The 19,915-nt window shown below is 34.9% G+C and overlaps 1 protein-coding gene across 1 annotated transcript in view; it reads left to right on the forward strand.

Moving 5' to 3' along the window:
- Nucleotides 1-19,576, forward strand: part of LOC113235929 — an 88,568-nt gene extending 68,992 nt beyond the window's left edge. The window contains exons 2-4 of the mRNA XM_026471849.1: nt 18,332-18,492; nt 18,570-18,683; nt 19,403-19,576. Of these exons, the coding sequence (XP_026327634.1) occupies nt 18,332-18,492; nt 18,570-18,683; nt 19,403-19,576 (449 nt within the window). The remainder of the gene's footprint in view (nt 1-18,331; nt 18,493-18,569; nt 18,684-19,402) is intronic.
- Nucleotides 19,577-19,915: the final 339 nt, after the last annotated feature.

A 19,915-nucleotide genomic window follows, 5' to 3' on the forward strand; every position in this document is an offset into this window, starting at 1 on the left:
TACTCTTAAACGTACTTGATCCCTAGACACTTTTGATGTGTGTATTAGGATTTTAATTTATTTTCAACATAACCGATAAATATTATCTACTATATAAATTTCATAACTCATCAACAGTGCAAAATTGTTTGTGTAACAGTCATTTTATCAAATTACAATACAAAGGGTAATCACGAACCAATTTGTTGGTACATACTTGACAAGCAATAACAATATTTGGAAGTATCATATTTTTTGGCAGAGCGTAGACACTGCCTTGTGTACTCAATAAAAGCTCTATACTCTGGTAATTATTCAATGGCTTGGCGGCAACAAAAAGCAAAGAAACAAAACGATTGCGAAAAGTCTATATTCAGTTCGTAACACACAGAAACTCTGTGCTGTAATATTGGATGGCGTTTTGAGACCGCCACGGAAAGTTTATGAAAATACTCTATCATTACATGTATGTTATACCAATATCTTACTCATAAATCAATAAGTAAATGGCAAGATAAAAAAAGCAGGGTAGTAGATGGGCGTCCTTCAACTGGTCACAAATTGTAGCTACCGATATCGACTGGACTATTTACGTCGACTTACCTCGAGTCGATACTAAGGACAAGGACGAAGTAACTTATTCCAAACAATCGACTTTTGTATAAATAGATTATGTATTTGCATGTCTTTAACTCTTGTAAGGTTATATTATTTACATCTTATTGATACTCAAATACATCGTAGTAACCAAACGATTTTAGACGCACTGTTAGATTGCTTTTTTACTTATTTAGTAGTGTCGTAATAGTTATTTTTACTACGCTTAAACATACCAGATATTCTTAAGTTTCCGTGAATATTTAATTTATATAACAGACTAAAGTTACCGACATTATCCAATTATTGTAATGTCAATAGGCACAAACTAGGTTAAAATAAATGCTCATAACAAAAGATCTATTTGAGACCTTCACTTCCACCACCTTATAACCCACGATGGAAGTGAAACTACTAAAATAACTTGTTGCTAGCCCGATATCTATCGTGAACCCTGAAGACAATAGCCGTGACATCGTAATAACAATAGCGCTGCCGGTGCAACTGACATAATGAAAAATACTCATTGCTTATCAAAACTTTGTAACCTTCGTCTGTAGCCGACGTCGCACTGAGGACCCACCCTCCGGTCGCTGTGTTTTGATTTCATTACCGCAAATTGGTTTCTAAATACGTTAGTCTCTTGGCAAAATTTGTTCCTTATTATTGAGGTTTAAATTTAATTTTGTTCAAACAATGGGAAAGTTTGTTGTTGGTTAAGTAAAGTTTTACGTTAGCAGAAAAGTTGATTACGAAAGAATTATGTTTTTGTATGTTAATTATATTTTCACGGCAGATTAGCTAAGTACTACTGGAAAGCAAAACTAATCTATTTCTAAAGGGATATGAGCAATATGTATTAGGTGCCATTTACTACCGCCACGAGAACGTTGTGACATCAATTTCCTGATAAGAATTGCAAACGGTGGCAATGATTGTTCAGACTTTTTGTCACGTGTTGTAGTATAAACAGAGTCAACCATTGGATGTGCCTTTTGCGACAAAACGTACCTTTAATAAAAGATTATTAGATCATTCTAGATATCATTGTTTATGTTCAAACATATTTAGTTTATTTCTCTCAACGATTACAAATTTTATACAAATACAATTACATATAATTTTACACTACTCTTCGAAAAGTGAACCTCAGTTTACAAAATAATGAAGAAATAATTATATAATAGTAAGTCATAGATAGGTACACAATAATATACATATACAAATCAACACAATTAATCAAACTAATAAATAATTGAATTAAACTAACAATGTCAAGTGTATACGAGAAATATGGATTCTTATTATCCAATAAATATAATATTTAAAGTATAATAAATAATACGGTAATTGTCAAATTCATTAATAACTATAATAATATAATTATGTATTAAGTACTTTCAGTGTAGTTTGTTACTGAGTAAAGGGAATTTTCCAATAAAAGGATCTTCAGTCTGCACCTGAACGTTTCCTCACAACATTAATTTTTTAGGTCGGCAGGTAGGTGCTCATAGTAGGTCGGTCCTGTAACCCGCGGATTTTTCTCGTGTAGTGCAGTGTGACGATGCGGTATTGATCGGAGTTGTCACGCGCGATAGAGGCACCTATGTAAATATTTATGTTCATGAGTGTAAAGTAAGATTATGTTTAATGCTTTCGTGAGTCGGATCCTTGGTGTAATAAGGCCATATCTACAAAATGACATTTTTTTCAGGAGAGATTTAAAGAATCTACGAATGAAATTAGTCGATAGCTATCGAATATTAAGCATAAAATAATTTTTATGCTTAAATAGCACTTATAAAATTTCACATAGGGGAAGGTAGCACAAAGCGGATGCCTTAACATTAAGCCAAATTAAAACCAGTAAGACAATGGGTATTAGTCACGGTTTTGACAGTAACTGACGTAGTAATTTAATGTAATTTTGTAACGTGAAAGCCAATGTCATATGAATTCACAAACAAGATCACAAGTAGCCAATTAACTAAACCGTACCCAAAAACACAGGGCAAAGCGGCACGTAAGCACGTAAACATGGGCGTACTCAGGTTCTTGGAGGAATGAGAATTTGTTTTGCCTTACACACTACACGAAGACATCTTCACTAAACATTAAGTATATACGGAAACCACCCGCAGGATATCCTGCTAATTCTTTAGACGTGACTAGTAAAATAAATAAGCAAATTAAAATATTTTTTTTATTTTTGGATTTTTAAAAGCCTTATTTTCTTTGAATACTTTTATAGCACACGCCATTGACGCCTCGTCTCGCGATGCTTATGTTGTCTTCCGTTTATAATTGTTCACCATCTACAAGAAATAACTTTGCTATTTATACATTTCCTATTCATATAGCGGCTAGGTAACCGCTTTACTCGAGCAGCTTTGCCTTTTTGATCATTTTATTTTGAAACGTAAATCCAAACCTACAAATGTAACGATACCTATAACCAAATATTACAAAAATACTGCTAGATAGATGAAAACAGTATAATCATAGCAATAATATACAAAGAAAGTAAGGTTTGATCAAATTGAAATGAACGGAATTAATTAAAATGTTCAGCACAAGAGTGCGCGCGCGAGTTCCTACAACAGGGTAGGTGCCAAGCGACGGTCGCGGGGAGTGCGGGGTGGAAGGCTATGCTGCCTTGCATAAAGGAATCTATAACATTTTAAATGACTCAGTAATCGAGCATAGCCGCTTTGTTTTCTTTGGCCGCTTTGAGCTTACTTCCCTTATACATTTCGCACATATTAGCTTTAACTGCCTTCGTGGCCTAAAGTTTACCACCCTGGACTGCCACGCAGACATCCCGCGTTCGATTCCCGGGCCTATTATATAGTTCGATTCCCGGGCCATTTATATTATATTATTAGTATTTATATTATTTATTAGTATCATTATATCTTACGTTATATATATAACGTAACGTAACGTGGTATACAGAGTTTCCCTAGTGTGGACCATGAGTGTGCGCGAATGTGTGCATTATTGCAGAGGCCGGGAAGTAAGGGATTGCTGGACGAGAAATAGTTAAATGCCACAGAGGCCTTGTCACAATGCGAGTCATCATTGTATACGAGTCAAGCAATCGCCGTTCCCGCCGAGGCTTGTATAAAGTTTTTCTCAAACAATGTGAGGAAATCATAAGTCAATGGAGGAAATAATAAAAAACTAAAGAGAAGAATGTTCAATAGAAAAGTAAAAAAAATATAATTAATATTAAAAGTAATATTTGACATTTACCTAATATTATATTAAGATCCATTTTATTTGTAAGTCAATGTCCATTAATGAAAAAAAAAAAAAAAACAGAAAAAAATACCGAAGCGCTTTAGAATATTTTCCCGCTTTTTCTTTTTTAAAAAGTAAGCGGTACAGGTAGGTATTTTTAATTCTCACAGTTACAAACACTTGGCAGTTGGCTGTATGAAATGTTCTTTTGCCTTTTGTATAGTTCATACATTAAGCAGACAGTATTGGATTTTCATACCTACCAAGGCCTGCAAAGTAAGCAGGCCTTGGCCGGAAAGAAGTCGCACGGTCCTTATATGACAAAGTATCCGTATTTGTTTTTTGAAAGTAATGCAAATATTTCCGAGCATGTTTGAGAAAATTAATGTTTCGTGTAGTTCGTATTATTTTTATGACTTTCATGTGATAAAGCATTTTTAAATAAATAAATTTAAAAGAAAACAGGCAGTTAACCAAAAGCCGCTTTGACACGTCACCTAACTGGCGAGGAACTCTTTGTACATAACTTCCCATTACTCTATGATGTATATTTTTTGTGATATCAAGTAACAGGGCGAACAAGACGTTCGCCTGTTGGTAATAGGACACGCCTATGCATAGCAGTTGCAGTGCCACTCATAGCTTTATATCGCTAATATCTGAGGGACACTGCCACTGAGCCCGTCGCTCTCAGGCAAAAAGTTGTGAAGTCCCATGTACTTACCTATAATTTCACCAGCACTCTTACCCTTTAAAATTATTACTTGTAATAAATAAACCTCATTAATAAAAAAAAATAAAAAAATAGAGAATGTTATACGAAGAAAGTGGCAACTTTGGTAAGTTTTTGGTTGGGTTAGGCCAAAATTCGCGTTGGTGCGAGGTTTTAAGAGATCAGACGGATATTGTTTTTGATCATTTGGTGGTCAGGGCAGCTCGAGCGAGCAAATGATTGATCAGCCATATCTTGCTAAGTTGAATAGTGTTGTAATAATTCTGATACCCATCTATTGTCGATCATATTGTTAAATACTGTGAAAGTGCTTTTATTATATTTGGCAGCAGAAATAGGCATAGTAGCAATACTTCCTTGAACGAACTCTTTCATAATGTGCTCTATTGCTATTAAAAACTTGATCTACACATTTGTTTTCTTTTTTATCTTGTTCATTAAAGATGTTTTGCGTAAGTATGTGATTTTATGAATCTCTCCATGCTCAGCAATTCACGTTTGTTTCTATATATGGAAATCCGTTAATATTATTTGAGGACTTATCCTTCTTATAAAACTTTATTAGTAACTAGAAAGTGAGTTTTATATATATCTAAATATATATCGAGTTCTTAGGTTTTCGCGATTATTACACATAGGAAACGAAACTATTTTGTCCGGATTTAAATCGCGTATATTTGTTTTTTCAAACAAACCTTTTTTTGGTTGAAAAAACAAATATACGCGATTTAATATTATATTTATATATAGTATTATATATAGTATATTTGTTTTTAAAAAACAAATATACGCAATTTAAATCCGGAAAAATAGTTTCATTTCCTATACAGAAATATAGTCATTATGCTAAATGGGTAAGTAGGCTACGACGACGTCGTGCTCTAACGAGACAAACTGTGTATTTACGATTTTTGGGGTCAAGTACACAACTCCCTGATTGCCTAAGCAAACACAGCAGTTGCTAGCGAGACGCGGTTTCTATTTTTGAAAATAAGCTAGAGTTCAATTGCTTGGCTTAGTTTCTTCCATTTTTTAAAACAATGCTTGAGCAAATTTGAATCTACGAATAGGCATTTTTAGAGTTTTATACCTCGAAAATAATCGATAACATATTACACGAGCATGCAACCTGTGCAGATTACATGACGAGTATTAACATCGATTTGGACTCATAAATACATACATAAAAACAAAACAACAACTAAATAAAACAATTTACAAATATGTATTTCTTGTATTAGTGGTATACGAATAATCTTATATTTTACCAAAACGGATCATGTTCGGATATTGGATAGCGATGCGCGGATATTTTTAAATCGTACGGATTCATATTGTAAGACGACAAAGTGATATTGATGGAAACCTATAAAATATGGAGATATGGGAATCCTTGACAATATCGTTTTTAAATATGATGTCTGTTTATAATATATTTATAAAATACACGATCTATGTAAATCGGATGTAATGGAATTTCTTTACTTTATAGTTGTAGTAGAGTTCTATGTGAAAGACTTCATCCAGGGAAGTACTTATTACCTTACCTACTTAGTACCTTACCTATTTCTATCGTCAAGCGGTAATGTGATCATTACTACGTTCCGGTTTAGAAAAGTGAAGGTGCTGGTGAAAGTAAGGCACATGGGACTTGTCAACTTATATCTCAAGGTGACGGGCGCAGTGGCAGCGCCCCTCAGATCTTTGCAAATTAAAACTCTGAGTGTCTGAGTCGGAGACAGGCATGTCACTTACCGCCTGGTGGTAAACGACTTGTTCGTCGCGCCACTTGATATCGTAAAAAGAACTAGTCTTGTTACGATCAGTATAGCGAACCAAAGGCTGCTACAGGTAATTAATGTGGTTGTTTTGCACATTTTATAGTGACGTCTACGTGAGTGAGTCCGATACATAGATATAGTTCACATAAGACTCGCACCACCGAAACTTACCATGAGCATTTCTGTGAAGAAAACCTACATGTCGAAGAAGGTTCACAACCCTTGGAAAATGTGTGCAGTTCCCAACTCACATTGGGCCGGCGTGGCGGATTTCGACCTAAACCATCGCCTAGCAGTGGGACGTAATGGCTTGATAATGATTATTTTTATGTGTACCCATTTTTTGTAACACAATTCTACCGTATTTATTTTTGGCACCTTTTTTGATATATTTTGAGTCGTATTACTGGTATTCTTGGTAAGTAACTAATATTGTGTAATAGGTTTAATGAACTCGCTTAGTATCATTTGTCTTGCTTACTCATCGTTAGCACCCGATCCTTATTTATACAGCCAGCTACCACCACTAATGGCGCAGTATGTCCGCTTGCGCTTAAAATGTATAACCGAAACTGTAGCCTTGAGTACCAATATACATTTATATAAGTATTTATATAAGTTTCAATCGATTATCTATTAAGTATTCTATACTGATTTCCAGGTATCGACTCAAACTTGCAAAGGGGACCATGACAGCAAAAAATAAAAAAAGGGCCCACGAGAGAGATCTGTTTTAGACAGATCGTAACAAAAATTTAGGACTTTCCATAAATCGATACCTTCCCCGTAATTTGTTATAAGTCAAAAAAATACCATTTTTTTATTTTTAACATAAATATTATAAACTTTCTTTTGTGTATATTATAGGTACCATGTTTGAAAGTAAACATAACACTATGTGATTTTCTACTTTTAAATATGGAAGTTATAATTTACATAAAAAAGGATATATATAAGTTCAAAAGCACAAAATTTATTTTGACTTACAACAACTTACGTGTGAGGTATCGAAATATAAATCCACGTAACACGAATACTAACCATGTACATATTTACACAATAAGTTTTTTATAATAGACATATAAATTACTTACGAAGTAAACATTTTATTTATGAAATGCGATGAAGATATGGATCTATATCTTGGATTAAGCACTTTGTCATCTGGATGAAACACGTTTAAAGTTGAAAAATTCGTAAAATTTCAATTTCAGAAAAGCAGGGAGTTTACCCAAGACAGAAAAATTCAACACGTTGTCTACGGGACAAAAAAGTTTCTGAACCTCTCATTTGTTTTATGGATTATGATAATAAGAGATATAGTTCATACATGTGTATTTTAAATGTACTGGATCCATATATGTTCATATTTAGTAGGCTCAATGTTACTTTGATGTTTAAATTAAACTCGATGTTAATAGAGCTATGCACTAATATCGTGTCTTCGAATTTTTTTGATGCACACACTCATAAACTCACACTAGAGTAACCCTGTATCGCGGGTGCCATGAAACACATATTGACAACTACAAATTATACCCAAACTCATGAGAGAAATACATTTAAGCCATAGCTACCATGCTGGTCTGCCTGCTTTGCGTGGCCACGGAGGCAGTTTCGAAACTCGGTTGAAATTTATAATGTGCGTTAAAGGCGACAAAACGTAAGCACATAATTGATACGCGGATTGCGTCGGAGTGGATAGTAAGCGCTCTATATGGATAAGAATCTATGAGACGCTACTCCTAATGAGGCTGCCTGGGAGTTTTCGCATCCTGTCATAGATGCGCGGTGCCCAACGTTTAACCGAGGTGTGATGGTCGCGGTAACTAATTTATTGTGTACCGCCACTTCCTTAATAACTATAAAGAATTATTAATAGAATATAATAATATTGGGTGCAGATATGTATAGTTACGTCACAGATTTACGAAAACAGCACTAAATTCACGCAAATATGAGAGTCTTGAACTCTCAATAAGCCAGTGTGATGGATTAAGGGCCGTTGTTTGCTCTTCACCGTATATTAAAATTATATCTGATTTACGTCGTTAAAGCCTCTAAGGATTTGGCGTACTCAATCAGGAACGTTAAAGGGAAAAATTCACAGTCTGATTTTATGCACCTACATTTCTTGTTTATTTTATGTGAGCCGTCGATTATACCCCATAAAAAAATCCAAAAATTTTAAAAATACATACTTACGACGTTGACGACTCCATAGTAAAATATTTAAACTATATTAAGCGTTATATTTACTTTGATTTTGTAAGTAGGGCTGATAATTTAGATGAAAACGTCGTTATAACTGAATACTTGAAATATTTTTAATTACCGTAAAATAATACCTTATTTTGATAAGACAATTATGGTAAATCCATACAAACGTAGCAGCGTGACTTGAAGGCGTGCGCGCAGCCACGTGCCACATACGGACGCACCATTGGGAGATTATGCTATGTATATAGCGTATATAGCGCTGGTCATCTCACACACCTTTTATTGTTATGCGATGTGTGTGTCCGTCCGTATGCAGCACGTAGCGGGCGTGCACACATACAAACCACGCTGCTAGATTTGTATGAGAGTACCATTTTTGTCTTATTACTATGATAATCAATAAAATATCAAATAACATCACAGACGTTGCTCTGATCCCAAAGTAAGTAGCTAAAGCACTTGTGTTATGGAAATCGGAAACAACAACGGTACTACAAACACCCAGACCCGAGACAATATAGAAAAGTTAGTTTCTACACTGACCCGGCCGGGGATCGAACCCGGGACCTCAGAGATGGCGACACCATAAAAACCGGTGTGCCAGCCACTGAGGCCGTCAAATATAATACTGTAGTAGTCAAAGCGTAGTAAAGTTAGCATTCTAAGTATGTTTAGCATTCGTTGATTGCAGAGTTATAATCATATTTTGACTACTGTATATTATTTATTATTCTGGCATGCTATAGCCCGCTACTGTTCTACCTCGAAGCAAGCTTCGGAATACATTCACATGTGTTCGCACGCGACAGCATGTGGCAAAATGTTTACGCTCGCGCATGCATGTATCGCGGATATTAAACAACACGGCCACAGTATTGCGCTCCGGTAATGAAATGTACCTATAATATGCCATATACAACACCTGTTTTATATTAGGCAATGCAGAGGCAATGCTAACAAGTACGGCCCAAACCTAATATACATTAAACCATCTACAACACAAACCAATGTATCTTTCACTTACTTGTTTATTTTATGATCCCTCTCTCTGACCTTAAGCTGATTACGTTACGAAGTGGTTGTATATACGAGTATAGAAGCTATGTTCAATTCATTTGTCTTATTCAACTACGAAATTAGTCAGTTGTTATGACTGAGAATATTCAAGCGATGAAATATTGAGATATTATTATTATTTTAGTGTAGCACCCAACTAGTACCTAATTTTCATTTTATTGTTTTTCACAGGTTTTTCAGCATTATTAAGTAATATTAAAGGTGGGAGAGTACATATGCTTCTCGACTTTGTTCCCTTTTTCAAGAAAATTTTTAACCGACTTCAAAAAAGGAGGAGGTTTTCAATTCGACTGTATGTTTTTTTTGTGTGTATGTTACGCGATAACTTCGATAATTGTGAACCGATTTGATGATTCTTTTTTTGTTGGAAAGAGGGTACCTCCATAGCGGTCCCATTTAATTTTGAAGAAAATTATCCACTATACACTCGAGTTGTCTCCGATGTTGACGCGCCTGTTTGTTCGCCTCTGAATGAGTTCTGAACACGTCCCAAGAACCTGGAATCTTTACGCCCTGGAATTAAGTACAAGTAAAAGATAGACAGATACCCGTACCAACAGCGAAGAAATCCGGGTAATCCGAGGGTAAACGGAAGGCGATTGTGACATTATTGCAAATGAGCCTGAAAACTCTCACAAACAGGGTCAGATTAATGTTGCCAAAACAACAGGCGTGTTCTCTACACAACGGATTCAGAACTTTCCTCTACGCTAAAAAGCTTGTTTATACCTTCTTTCTATATGATTCAGCTCTCGATGGACTGACGCTCAAGTTGAACTAAATACAGACCAATATCCATATTTCATAAGGAAACCGACGCGTTACAGTTAAATGTCTAGTATTAACCACACTGTTGTTTCATTGTCCCTGACCTATCTATACATTATTAAAATGTTTCCTTTCACGCATTTCCACAATTTCCGGCAAAGTAACTACGAATCGTAATAAAACGCGTAACCTTCCACATAACACTCTGCTACATCGTAACATGAATAAGAAATGAAGTAGGATTGTTACGGCTATCACATGATGATCCGTTTGAACTTTTATATTTATAGTATTGGCTACATCAAAACGCGCCTATGCTGGGTTCTCAAGGTTCGTCATTGTCTTAACATTACATTGCTACTACCTATAAACTGTCAATTGTTTACAAAACGAAAATATTGACAAAGAGATTCGTTACGTTAAATGTTACATATAAAATTAATATCTTATTCTTAATCGGGCCCAAATCAACGTGCCCTTCCCCAAATATGGTAAAAAACAGGGCAATAAAAAAAATACAAGTACAAAATTTATCATCGAGATCGAGTTTATTCACGAACAAGCTAATTAATTATACTTACGACAATCTCTTTATAAATTCGCAAGTTATATCACGCAGTGAACATCCACACAATGTTGCATTTCAGAACCTTACGGTTATATTCTGTGACTTACGACGCAGTAACTTCTGCGTTATGAGTTGTTATGACCCACCACGATAATTAAAAGCTGTCTTTTACAGTAGCTACATTTTTGCTCGGAAAAACAATTGTCTCGGTTTGTGTATACATATTTTAGACGAATTGCGTAAATTTACAATACAACAAAGACATTCACTATTTAATGACGCTATAAAACGACAACAACTTAACCGATTTTTGTAAAACCAGTCCTTATTCAATAAAAAGAGATATTTAAAAAAACGAGCATAAACTTATAACCTGAAAGGTAAGCACTAGGTTTCGTCAATAGATACTTTGGGGTGGGACGTAATTCTCTTTCGTGCGGGGTGCAATCCCCGCACGATTTATCTTTCCTCTCCTGTTCGTCACCCTGGACAACAACCATTTCACGATACGATGGCATGCATTACAGTGTATGCCATCGATACGCTAAAAAGACGAAGGAAGAATCGAAGGATTTTTTTTTTTTAGTGAGATCTATGTATTAATAATTATAACAAACTATGGAGTAATTTCAAAAAAAATAGTTGAAAATCAATTCAATAAAAATTTAAATTACAGCTCTTACTCTCGCCAGGACTGGTAGCTGTAAAGGTACTAACTGGGTGATAAATCTTTCATAGATTTCTCATAGATGGCACTACGACTAAAAAGTCATTGAAAAACTAAATACAAAGACACGACGCAAGCACATACAAAAATCCTGAGGTCCGCTGGTTCGTTCCGTGGCTTAGTTGGTATAGCGTCTGGCACGGTAAGCTAGAAGACGTCGGTTCGAATCCGGTCGGATCGAAGGAATTTTTCTGAGTGTTCGATCTTTGTATTAATAATTATAAGGAAGAAAGAATTTACAAGAAATTTCGTAAAAAAATTCTAACCTAAAAAAATCCCGCATTGTATCGTGTCTGTCTCAGAAGTTCATATTATACTGGCAGCATTAGTGCGCCGTGGACGACCAACTAGACTTAACCGATTGAAATTAAACGAACGAAAATGTCAATGATATACAAGCGAATTTAAGAATTTTATAAAAAAAATTTATACCAACTTCGAAAAAACGTCAATTTCAACATTCAGTTCAAATAATATAAAAGGAATCTGTACTTTGTTATTAACGCGCTTAAAATTTAATCTTCTTTAGATATTATATTAAAACGATTTTTATTTGTCAAAAAAAATATATATACGAGTATAATAATGCATATTATATTGAAGTAAAGTCTTCTTTGTTTTTATTTATAAATTTTAATAATACCAAACAATGTACTCTTGAAACATAATTACTTAACGTAGTTTACTTCACTAAATGCGAAATATTAAGCTTACTAATTCAGCAGTCGTTAATATCACTTATTCTTTTTTTAAGCTATGTTGTGTAATAACGACGACCTGTAGTTTTTTTAACTATGTAAATTAAAATATATGATCGTAACTCTCCTAATGTATTTTATATGTAAATATTGCGCCTAGATTCAAGTACTTTATGCTCAAATAACAAGGCAACTGCTTTTAACCGACTCAACAAAATAGGAGGAGGTTATATGTTCGGCAGTATGTATATTTTATGTATATTTTCAGATATCTCCGTCAATTGTGCACCGATTTTGAAAACTATTTTTTTGTTTCAAAATGTGTACTCTCGTAGTGGACCCTTGGTGACAAGTCAGAATTTGATGAAGGGATTCCATGAAAATCGAAAATATCCTCAAATTTTATTTATTTATTTAAAGAAAGAAACATACAGCTTACATATTACATAAATGTTTTGTTTACCTATTAAATATTAAATTTAGCCAAATTTTGTTTCCAATGATAAATAATTCACAAAGTGAAGGCCGAAAGCACTTAATCTACTACACAATGACAAAATTCTGTAAACAACGGCCTAACCAAATGACAAAGCTCTAAACAAGTTTTAAAAAATTGAGACAACTATTGCAGAAAAGAAATAATTACTTAATTTATTAACTAAAATCTACTTTTTTTAAATTTGACAAAAACAATTTAGTTTACAGGTAAATATATCGATGTGGTGGTAACGATCATTATAAGATTTACATGCTCTGATTAGAAACCTATTCCCAGCGTAGTTAGTACTGCAAATAGGTACGAAAAACAATGTTGTGTTGGAGCGAGTATTAACCCTAGGACATTTGAATGAAATACGACTCATTAAGAAAGGAGAATCAGCGATGCCATTTATAATCTTAAACAGAAACATTTGATCTCTGTGTTCGCGTCTTAATTCTAACGACTGAAACTGGGGCATAGAGCCCTTAAACCTATATCTTAGTCTTCTTAAAAACTTATTCTGAATACTTTCTACCTGGTCTATATGCTTGGCATAATGAGGGTTCCATGCTGTCGAAGCATATTCTAAATGACTTCGGACCAGGGAGTTATACAATATAATATATGTATTGACATTCTTGAAGTCTTTGCACTGTCGAAAAACAAAACCCAGCATTTTATAAGCCTTGGCTGCAGCCTGATCAATATGCGAAGCAAAGTTCAGTTCACTATCGAGGCATACGCCCAGGTCTCTCACCTCGGTCACTCTGTCTATTGTGGTATTATTAAATTTATAATCATAACTAATGGATCTTTTCTTGCGAGAAAAGTTAATTGAGTGACATTTACCAATATTTAACTTTAGAAAATTTATAGAGCAATATTCATAAAATTTATTTAAGTCTTCTTGAAATAGGTTCTCCTTGTGAAAGAGTTTTAATTAAAGGTAAGGATTAAAGAAGACGGGCGCAGTGGCAATGCGCCTCACATTTTTGTAATTTAAAGGTCTAAATGGCACTGCGACTGATATGGACAAGCGTGTCGCTTCCCACCAGACCTTTGTTCGTCCCTTCACTTGGTATCATAAAAGAAACTCACTACAAGACGTATAAAATACTGATGTTCAATGATTATACATTTTATCGATAAATTATGAATTATAGGTTATAAATAGATTATTATTATAGATTATTTTATCCAAATCGTTTTATTCCTTCTTTTAATTGCTTATTACGAAGGTGTTATGAATATTATACAATATTACTCATTTATTAAAAATGTCTTTGAAATAACCATATCTTTTTTTTTTTATAAAAAAAAATAAGTACGCAATTTACCTCCATCTTGATGGAAAGTGACGATGAGGTCGGTGATGGAACATGCAAACCTAAATAAAGCCTGTTCACTTTGAAAAGGCCCAAGTTATGGCGTTCAGGGAATTCCACTCCATAAGCGTTCGCCGTATGCTTCCATGTGGAAGCGAAACACCTCACGTAAGCAAAATGTAAATTCACTACCGAAACACAACAGTCTTTTTTGTTTTTCTTTATTCACATTTCTGTACATGTTTCTACTTTTTCGCTCATTTTCTTTTTGGGCTCTGAAGCTAAGCCAAGTTTTAGCTCACATAGCTGCAAGCAACAAACTATGCGAACTAAGCTAACTGAGCTCACTTTAGCTCACGTAGCTACATGCAAAGCTAAGCTAAGAAAATACGGAGCCGTAGTGAAATACTGCCACTCGACTCTAGTGTTTCCCCTCACGGAGGTGAAGGGCGATAGCGTTTATTTAACTTAGCGGATTGTTAAGATGAAACTTTTCTTGTATATGCAGTAAACCGAAAAAACTTATAAAGCTTAAATATATATATATATATGTACATCTTTACACCGAATTAAAAACCCGGTTTTATGTAAGTCCAATTATATACATATATATGTATATATAATTGGACTGAATATATATACTAAACTAAATATTAGGGGTTAAAGTATGAAATTGCCGTTTTATTGCAATAGGTTCTTTGAATTTTCATAGAATCTTCATGGTTTGAGGTTTTCGAATGAAACTTTTTTCAAATGGTTTCTGTGATTTTTTTTTTAATTTGAAACATTTGAATATCGACTTTCAATTGTTTTTGTTATTCAATTTAGACAAGAAAGATGGATACTGCGAAAATTCGAGTGATTTTTGAATACGAGTTCCGACGCGGAACTAACGCGGCATAAACAGCCCGCAATATCAATGCTGCGTTTGGAGAGGGGTCTACTAATGAACGCACCGTGCGATTTTGGTTTAAACGCTTTCGTGATGGAAATTTCGACTTAAAGAACGAGGCACGAGGAAGACCGCCCACACAGGTGAATAACGATGAATTAAGAGAGATAGTGGAAGCCGATCCTAGTCAAACTACCCAGGAATTAGCGGCATGGTTTAACGTTACCTTATCCACAATATTGACTCACTTGCGTCAAATCAATAAAATAAAAAAATACGAAAAATGGGTGCCTCATGATTTGACTGATCTGCAGAAAGAAACGCGTGTTGAAACTTGTGTTGCCTTGTTGAACCGGTACAGAAATGAAGGAATATTGGATCGAATTTTAACATGTGATGAAAAGTGGATTCTTTATGATAACCGGAAAAGAAAAATGCAATGGCTGACCGCAGGTTAAATGCCACAACAGTGTCCTAAAGCAAAACTTACCAATAAAAAGGTAATGGTAACTGTTTGGTGGTCTCAGCATGGTGTTATTCACTATAGTTTTCTCCGATCTGGTCAAGCAATAACGGCAGATGTCTATTGTGCCGAACTCCGAACCATGTTGACAAAACTAGCAGTAAAACAGCCCCGACTCATGGATCGATCTTCACCATTATTGCTCCACGACAACGCGAGACCTCACACAGCACGAGAAACCATTTTGACCCTTCAGGAACTGCAGTTAGAAACCATTCGTCATCCTCCGTATTCACCAGACCTTGCTCCAACGGACTACCATTTTTTTCGTGATTTGGACAATTATCTACGTGACAAGAAGTTTTCTTCCCAGGAGGCAGTACAAAATGCTTTCACACAGTTTGTGCAGTCTAGATCGTCGGAGTTCTATCGCAAAGGCATTAATAACCTTCCCATTAGATGGCAGCAATGTCTATATAATAATGTCAACTATTTTGATTAAATAAATTTGTTAAAAATTTAAAAAATAAACAATTTAGATTTTCAGTACAAATCGGCAATTTCATACTTTAACCCCTATTATTTTAGGGTCAAAATCGTAATAGCATAAATATTGAAAGTATTAGGTAAATAATGCAATGATTCGATCGTTACATCCTATCAATTAACAACTAATACTACTATTTTTGACTATAAAGGAGAAGTAGAAAAGAGTAGTCAAATTAAAACTAATATATATATATATATATATATATATATATATATACATATTATTCGCTATATTTTAAATACATTTAACAAACGTACAATGATCAAAGTGATTACGACCAATACGACTAATTTGGTTTTAACTGATGGAAATGCCAAAAATATGAAGTACACAGTACAGTATAACGATATATACTTTGCGCGGCGTTAAATAAATATACATTGAATTAAGTACTTTATTAACTAAATTGTTAACATTAAAAAGCGTCAAAATCGAAATAGCAAGAACAAGTAGTTTAATTGAAGTTGGAGTACTATTTTCTGATTGAAGCATGGGTTATTAAAAAAGATTCAATGTAAATATAACGAAATAACTAATTTATAAAATCTAAAATATAAAAACAAAGTCAAATTATTATACTCTATATAGCTCGATTACCACTGATCTAACTAGATACTGACATAATTGTTCTCCCAGAAGGAGTGCCGGTGGGTAAAAATAATGTACTAGACTCGTAGAAAAATTCGAAATCTTCAAAATGTGGACTGCATCAGGTAAAAGCCTACGCGCGCGGCTAAAGTATAAGACCTACCGGAAATATGTTCTTACTAAAAATGGCCGCCACGCTGGTCAGTTTCTACCGGAAGTGAAAAAAATTCGAAATTCGTAAAAACAAGATGGCCGCCATACAAATTGCAGAGCGTTATATCTCGAAAACTACAAGAGGTAGGTGGGGGGTGCTCGACCAAATGTCATAGGGCGGCGGGGGTCAACTGGCGGTGACAAATTTTTTTCAAGATGGCCGACTCAAAATGGCGGCCCGAAAAAAAGGTGGTCCAATCCGGCCGAAATTTGGCATGCGGACGTGTATGGGGACCTAGGTTACAAATCTGGGGTTAGAATTTTGATTCCGCCATTTTCCAAGATGGCCGCCATACATGTAAATTGTCTGCTCTTTGGCGTCATTTTTCTCCCAGAATACAGGCGGGTAGGTAGAAATGATGTAGAGTAATTATAGTCGGACGGACTTAGTGAATATGAAAAAGTATCGAAACCTTCAAAATATGCTCCGCATCAGGTAAGACCACAGCTGCCTGGCCAATGTATACGTCTTGGCTCAAAGTCTCCAAACAAATGTTCATCCACAACCTGGGCAGTTTCTACCGGAAGTGAAAAAAATTTAAAATTCGAAAAACAAAATGGCCGCCATACTAATTTCGATTTTCCAAAATGGCAAATCCAAGATGGCCGCCATAAAAATTGACTTTACTGAATCTTCGCCACTATTAATATACGAGTAGTTTATTTTGAAGTATAAAAGGTTACGTCTTGACGCGATTATACCAACTACCTGACTCCCACCCACCCAAATAAACCTAACGAAAAACATCACCATTGAAACCAAAGTAATTACCAACCGACTGACGAACTCTTTCCTACATTTAAAGTCACAAGCCTCATACGTAGCCCTCGCGGGCTACGAGAAATTGCTTTTTATTCAATTTGAAGGCGTATCTTTAAATTTTATTTCGTAGAAATGTGCTTAATAAATTATAATTTTGCTCAATACGAGCAATTATTTAAGGACTACTAGCAATCATATATTTTTTTGTGATTGTTCGACTATTATTATTATCAGGAATTTAATTTAAAAAGAGCTTAATTTATCAATTTGGCACCTGTTCCAGCCTTAAGGCAGGTACGTATACTAAATTATTGAATAATTTTATTAAAGCACGTTTTGCTTTTATATATATTTTATATATATAATATAACTAATATAAACGGAACAATTAAATACATAATATCATACTAAAAAATATCGTTTATTTAAAAGTACACGTTTACAATAGATCAACTAAATCTTTGAGGATCAAATAATACTATCTCTTTTAATTTAAAAAAAAAATTTAATAAAAATCCGTTTAATGAACCCGGATATCAAAGCTTTTTAGCCTGTAGGGTGCGCTCCACTAATGTCATACAATGTACGCATAGAATCTCATGTTATACACAGAATATGGTTGTCTTGTTTGAGTAATTAATTAAAATTTTTGTGTCATACCTCAGACAGTTCATCGGGTCGAAGATTGGACGACAACATTATAACAGAACAAGATGCCCGTAAACGTTTCGAGGGGTCTTTACTGAAGTTTGAAGCCAAAAAAGGCGACCTTCCTTATTCCACTTTGACCCCTTACGTGGACAAAGAAGATGAAGAACAAATTAAGGTACATTCATGGTTGACCACCAGTTCGGTTCTTTGTTAACCATATAATTAATATGCCTTAACGAATTTTCCTATCAGATAATAAACAATCTGAAGTCGAGATCGAGGGAACAGCTGAAAGTGATTCAAAATCTTATTAATAGAGGACAAATGCAGAATATGACTGCAAATACTGAGAACATTCCCACACTGGTAATGAGGAAAATTACTTACACAAAAAAGTTAATTTATAAGTTATATTAGATGTAGCCTTTAAATGTCCAGAGTTTGGCTATGCTACTCAATAATGAATTGAAGGTATAACGAGCCTGCGGATCATGGTGCCATAATTATAGCCATATAAGCACCCGGAGCTCGACCAGCCTGCAGTAACGGATGGTATGTTCAATAAATAGAGGAAGTGTCGAATTAACAATTGAAATATTATACTGTGTTCTGGAACACTTCCCAGAACACCCATACCGGAACCAGTTTGCATAAATTCGTTTCCTTCCCAATTTGGTCCTACCGAGAATCGACCTCAGTACTATTTCATCCAGCGCCCAAGGTACTTTTTTATAATGTCAAATAATGGGACGAACAAGTCGTGCGCCTGATGGTAAGATACACGCCTGACCATAACAATTGCAGTGCCACTCAGAGCTTTGAATCGCAAAGGTCTGAGGCGCACTGCCACTACGCCCGTCACCCTGAGACATAAGTTGACAAGTCCCATGTGCCTGTAATTTCACCAAAAGGTACTGTTAGGCCACCGAGATCGTCGAAATAAAGATGAGAAAAAATGTATTGTGTTTTTTGTTGTTACGCGTGGTATTTGAATGCCAGGTGCAAGATATGTCAAATACGTATACATAAAGTACAATCTGCTAACAGTATGACAGTATGAGAACCTCTAACATTGTAATTTTCAGAACATTGTCTCCCAACAATATGACCAACAACCTAATAGAAGACTGATGAAGTATAATGAAATACAGCAATTTACTGTACCCCTCTTACCCTTTCATAATCTAGCAACTAAAGGCGAGTCCCTGAGAGAGTACGTCCCCGATCAAGGAGTCGGTGATCCCATTAAATGGTACTAAAATACTTACTACCTCTTCTTATTGTGTATGAGGTTGCTAATTTTCTTCGTATCGAAGGGCTTAACATTTATCCAACCCATTACCCAGGCATGCGAACCTTATACGTAATCAATAATTTTATTGCTCTCCATAAGGGAAATAGACGTTACAATCATCTTAAGTACATATGTCGCATATATGTATGTCGTTCCTTGTGCATATGGGTCTATGCTCGCCATCCCGATGTTCGCCACCGCACGACTATCGGTACAATCAGTATCGAAACGCTCTCTAATCAACCAATAACATTTTTAAATTACTAAATATAAATGGTATGGAATTTTCACAATAAAATTATTT

This window comes from Hyposmocoma kahamanoa, unplaced genomic scaffold (assembly GCF_003589595.1).
Source record: "Hyposmocoma kahamanoa isolate Upper Pololo Valley unplaced genomic scaffold, ASM358959v1 88, whole genome shotgun sequence".
Lineage (NCBI taxonomy): Eukaryota > Metazoa > Arthropoda > Insecta > Lepidoptera > Cosmopterigidae > Hyposmocoma > Hyposmocoma kahamanoa.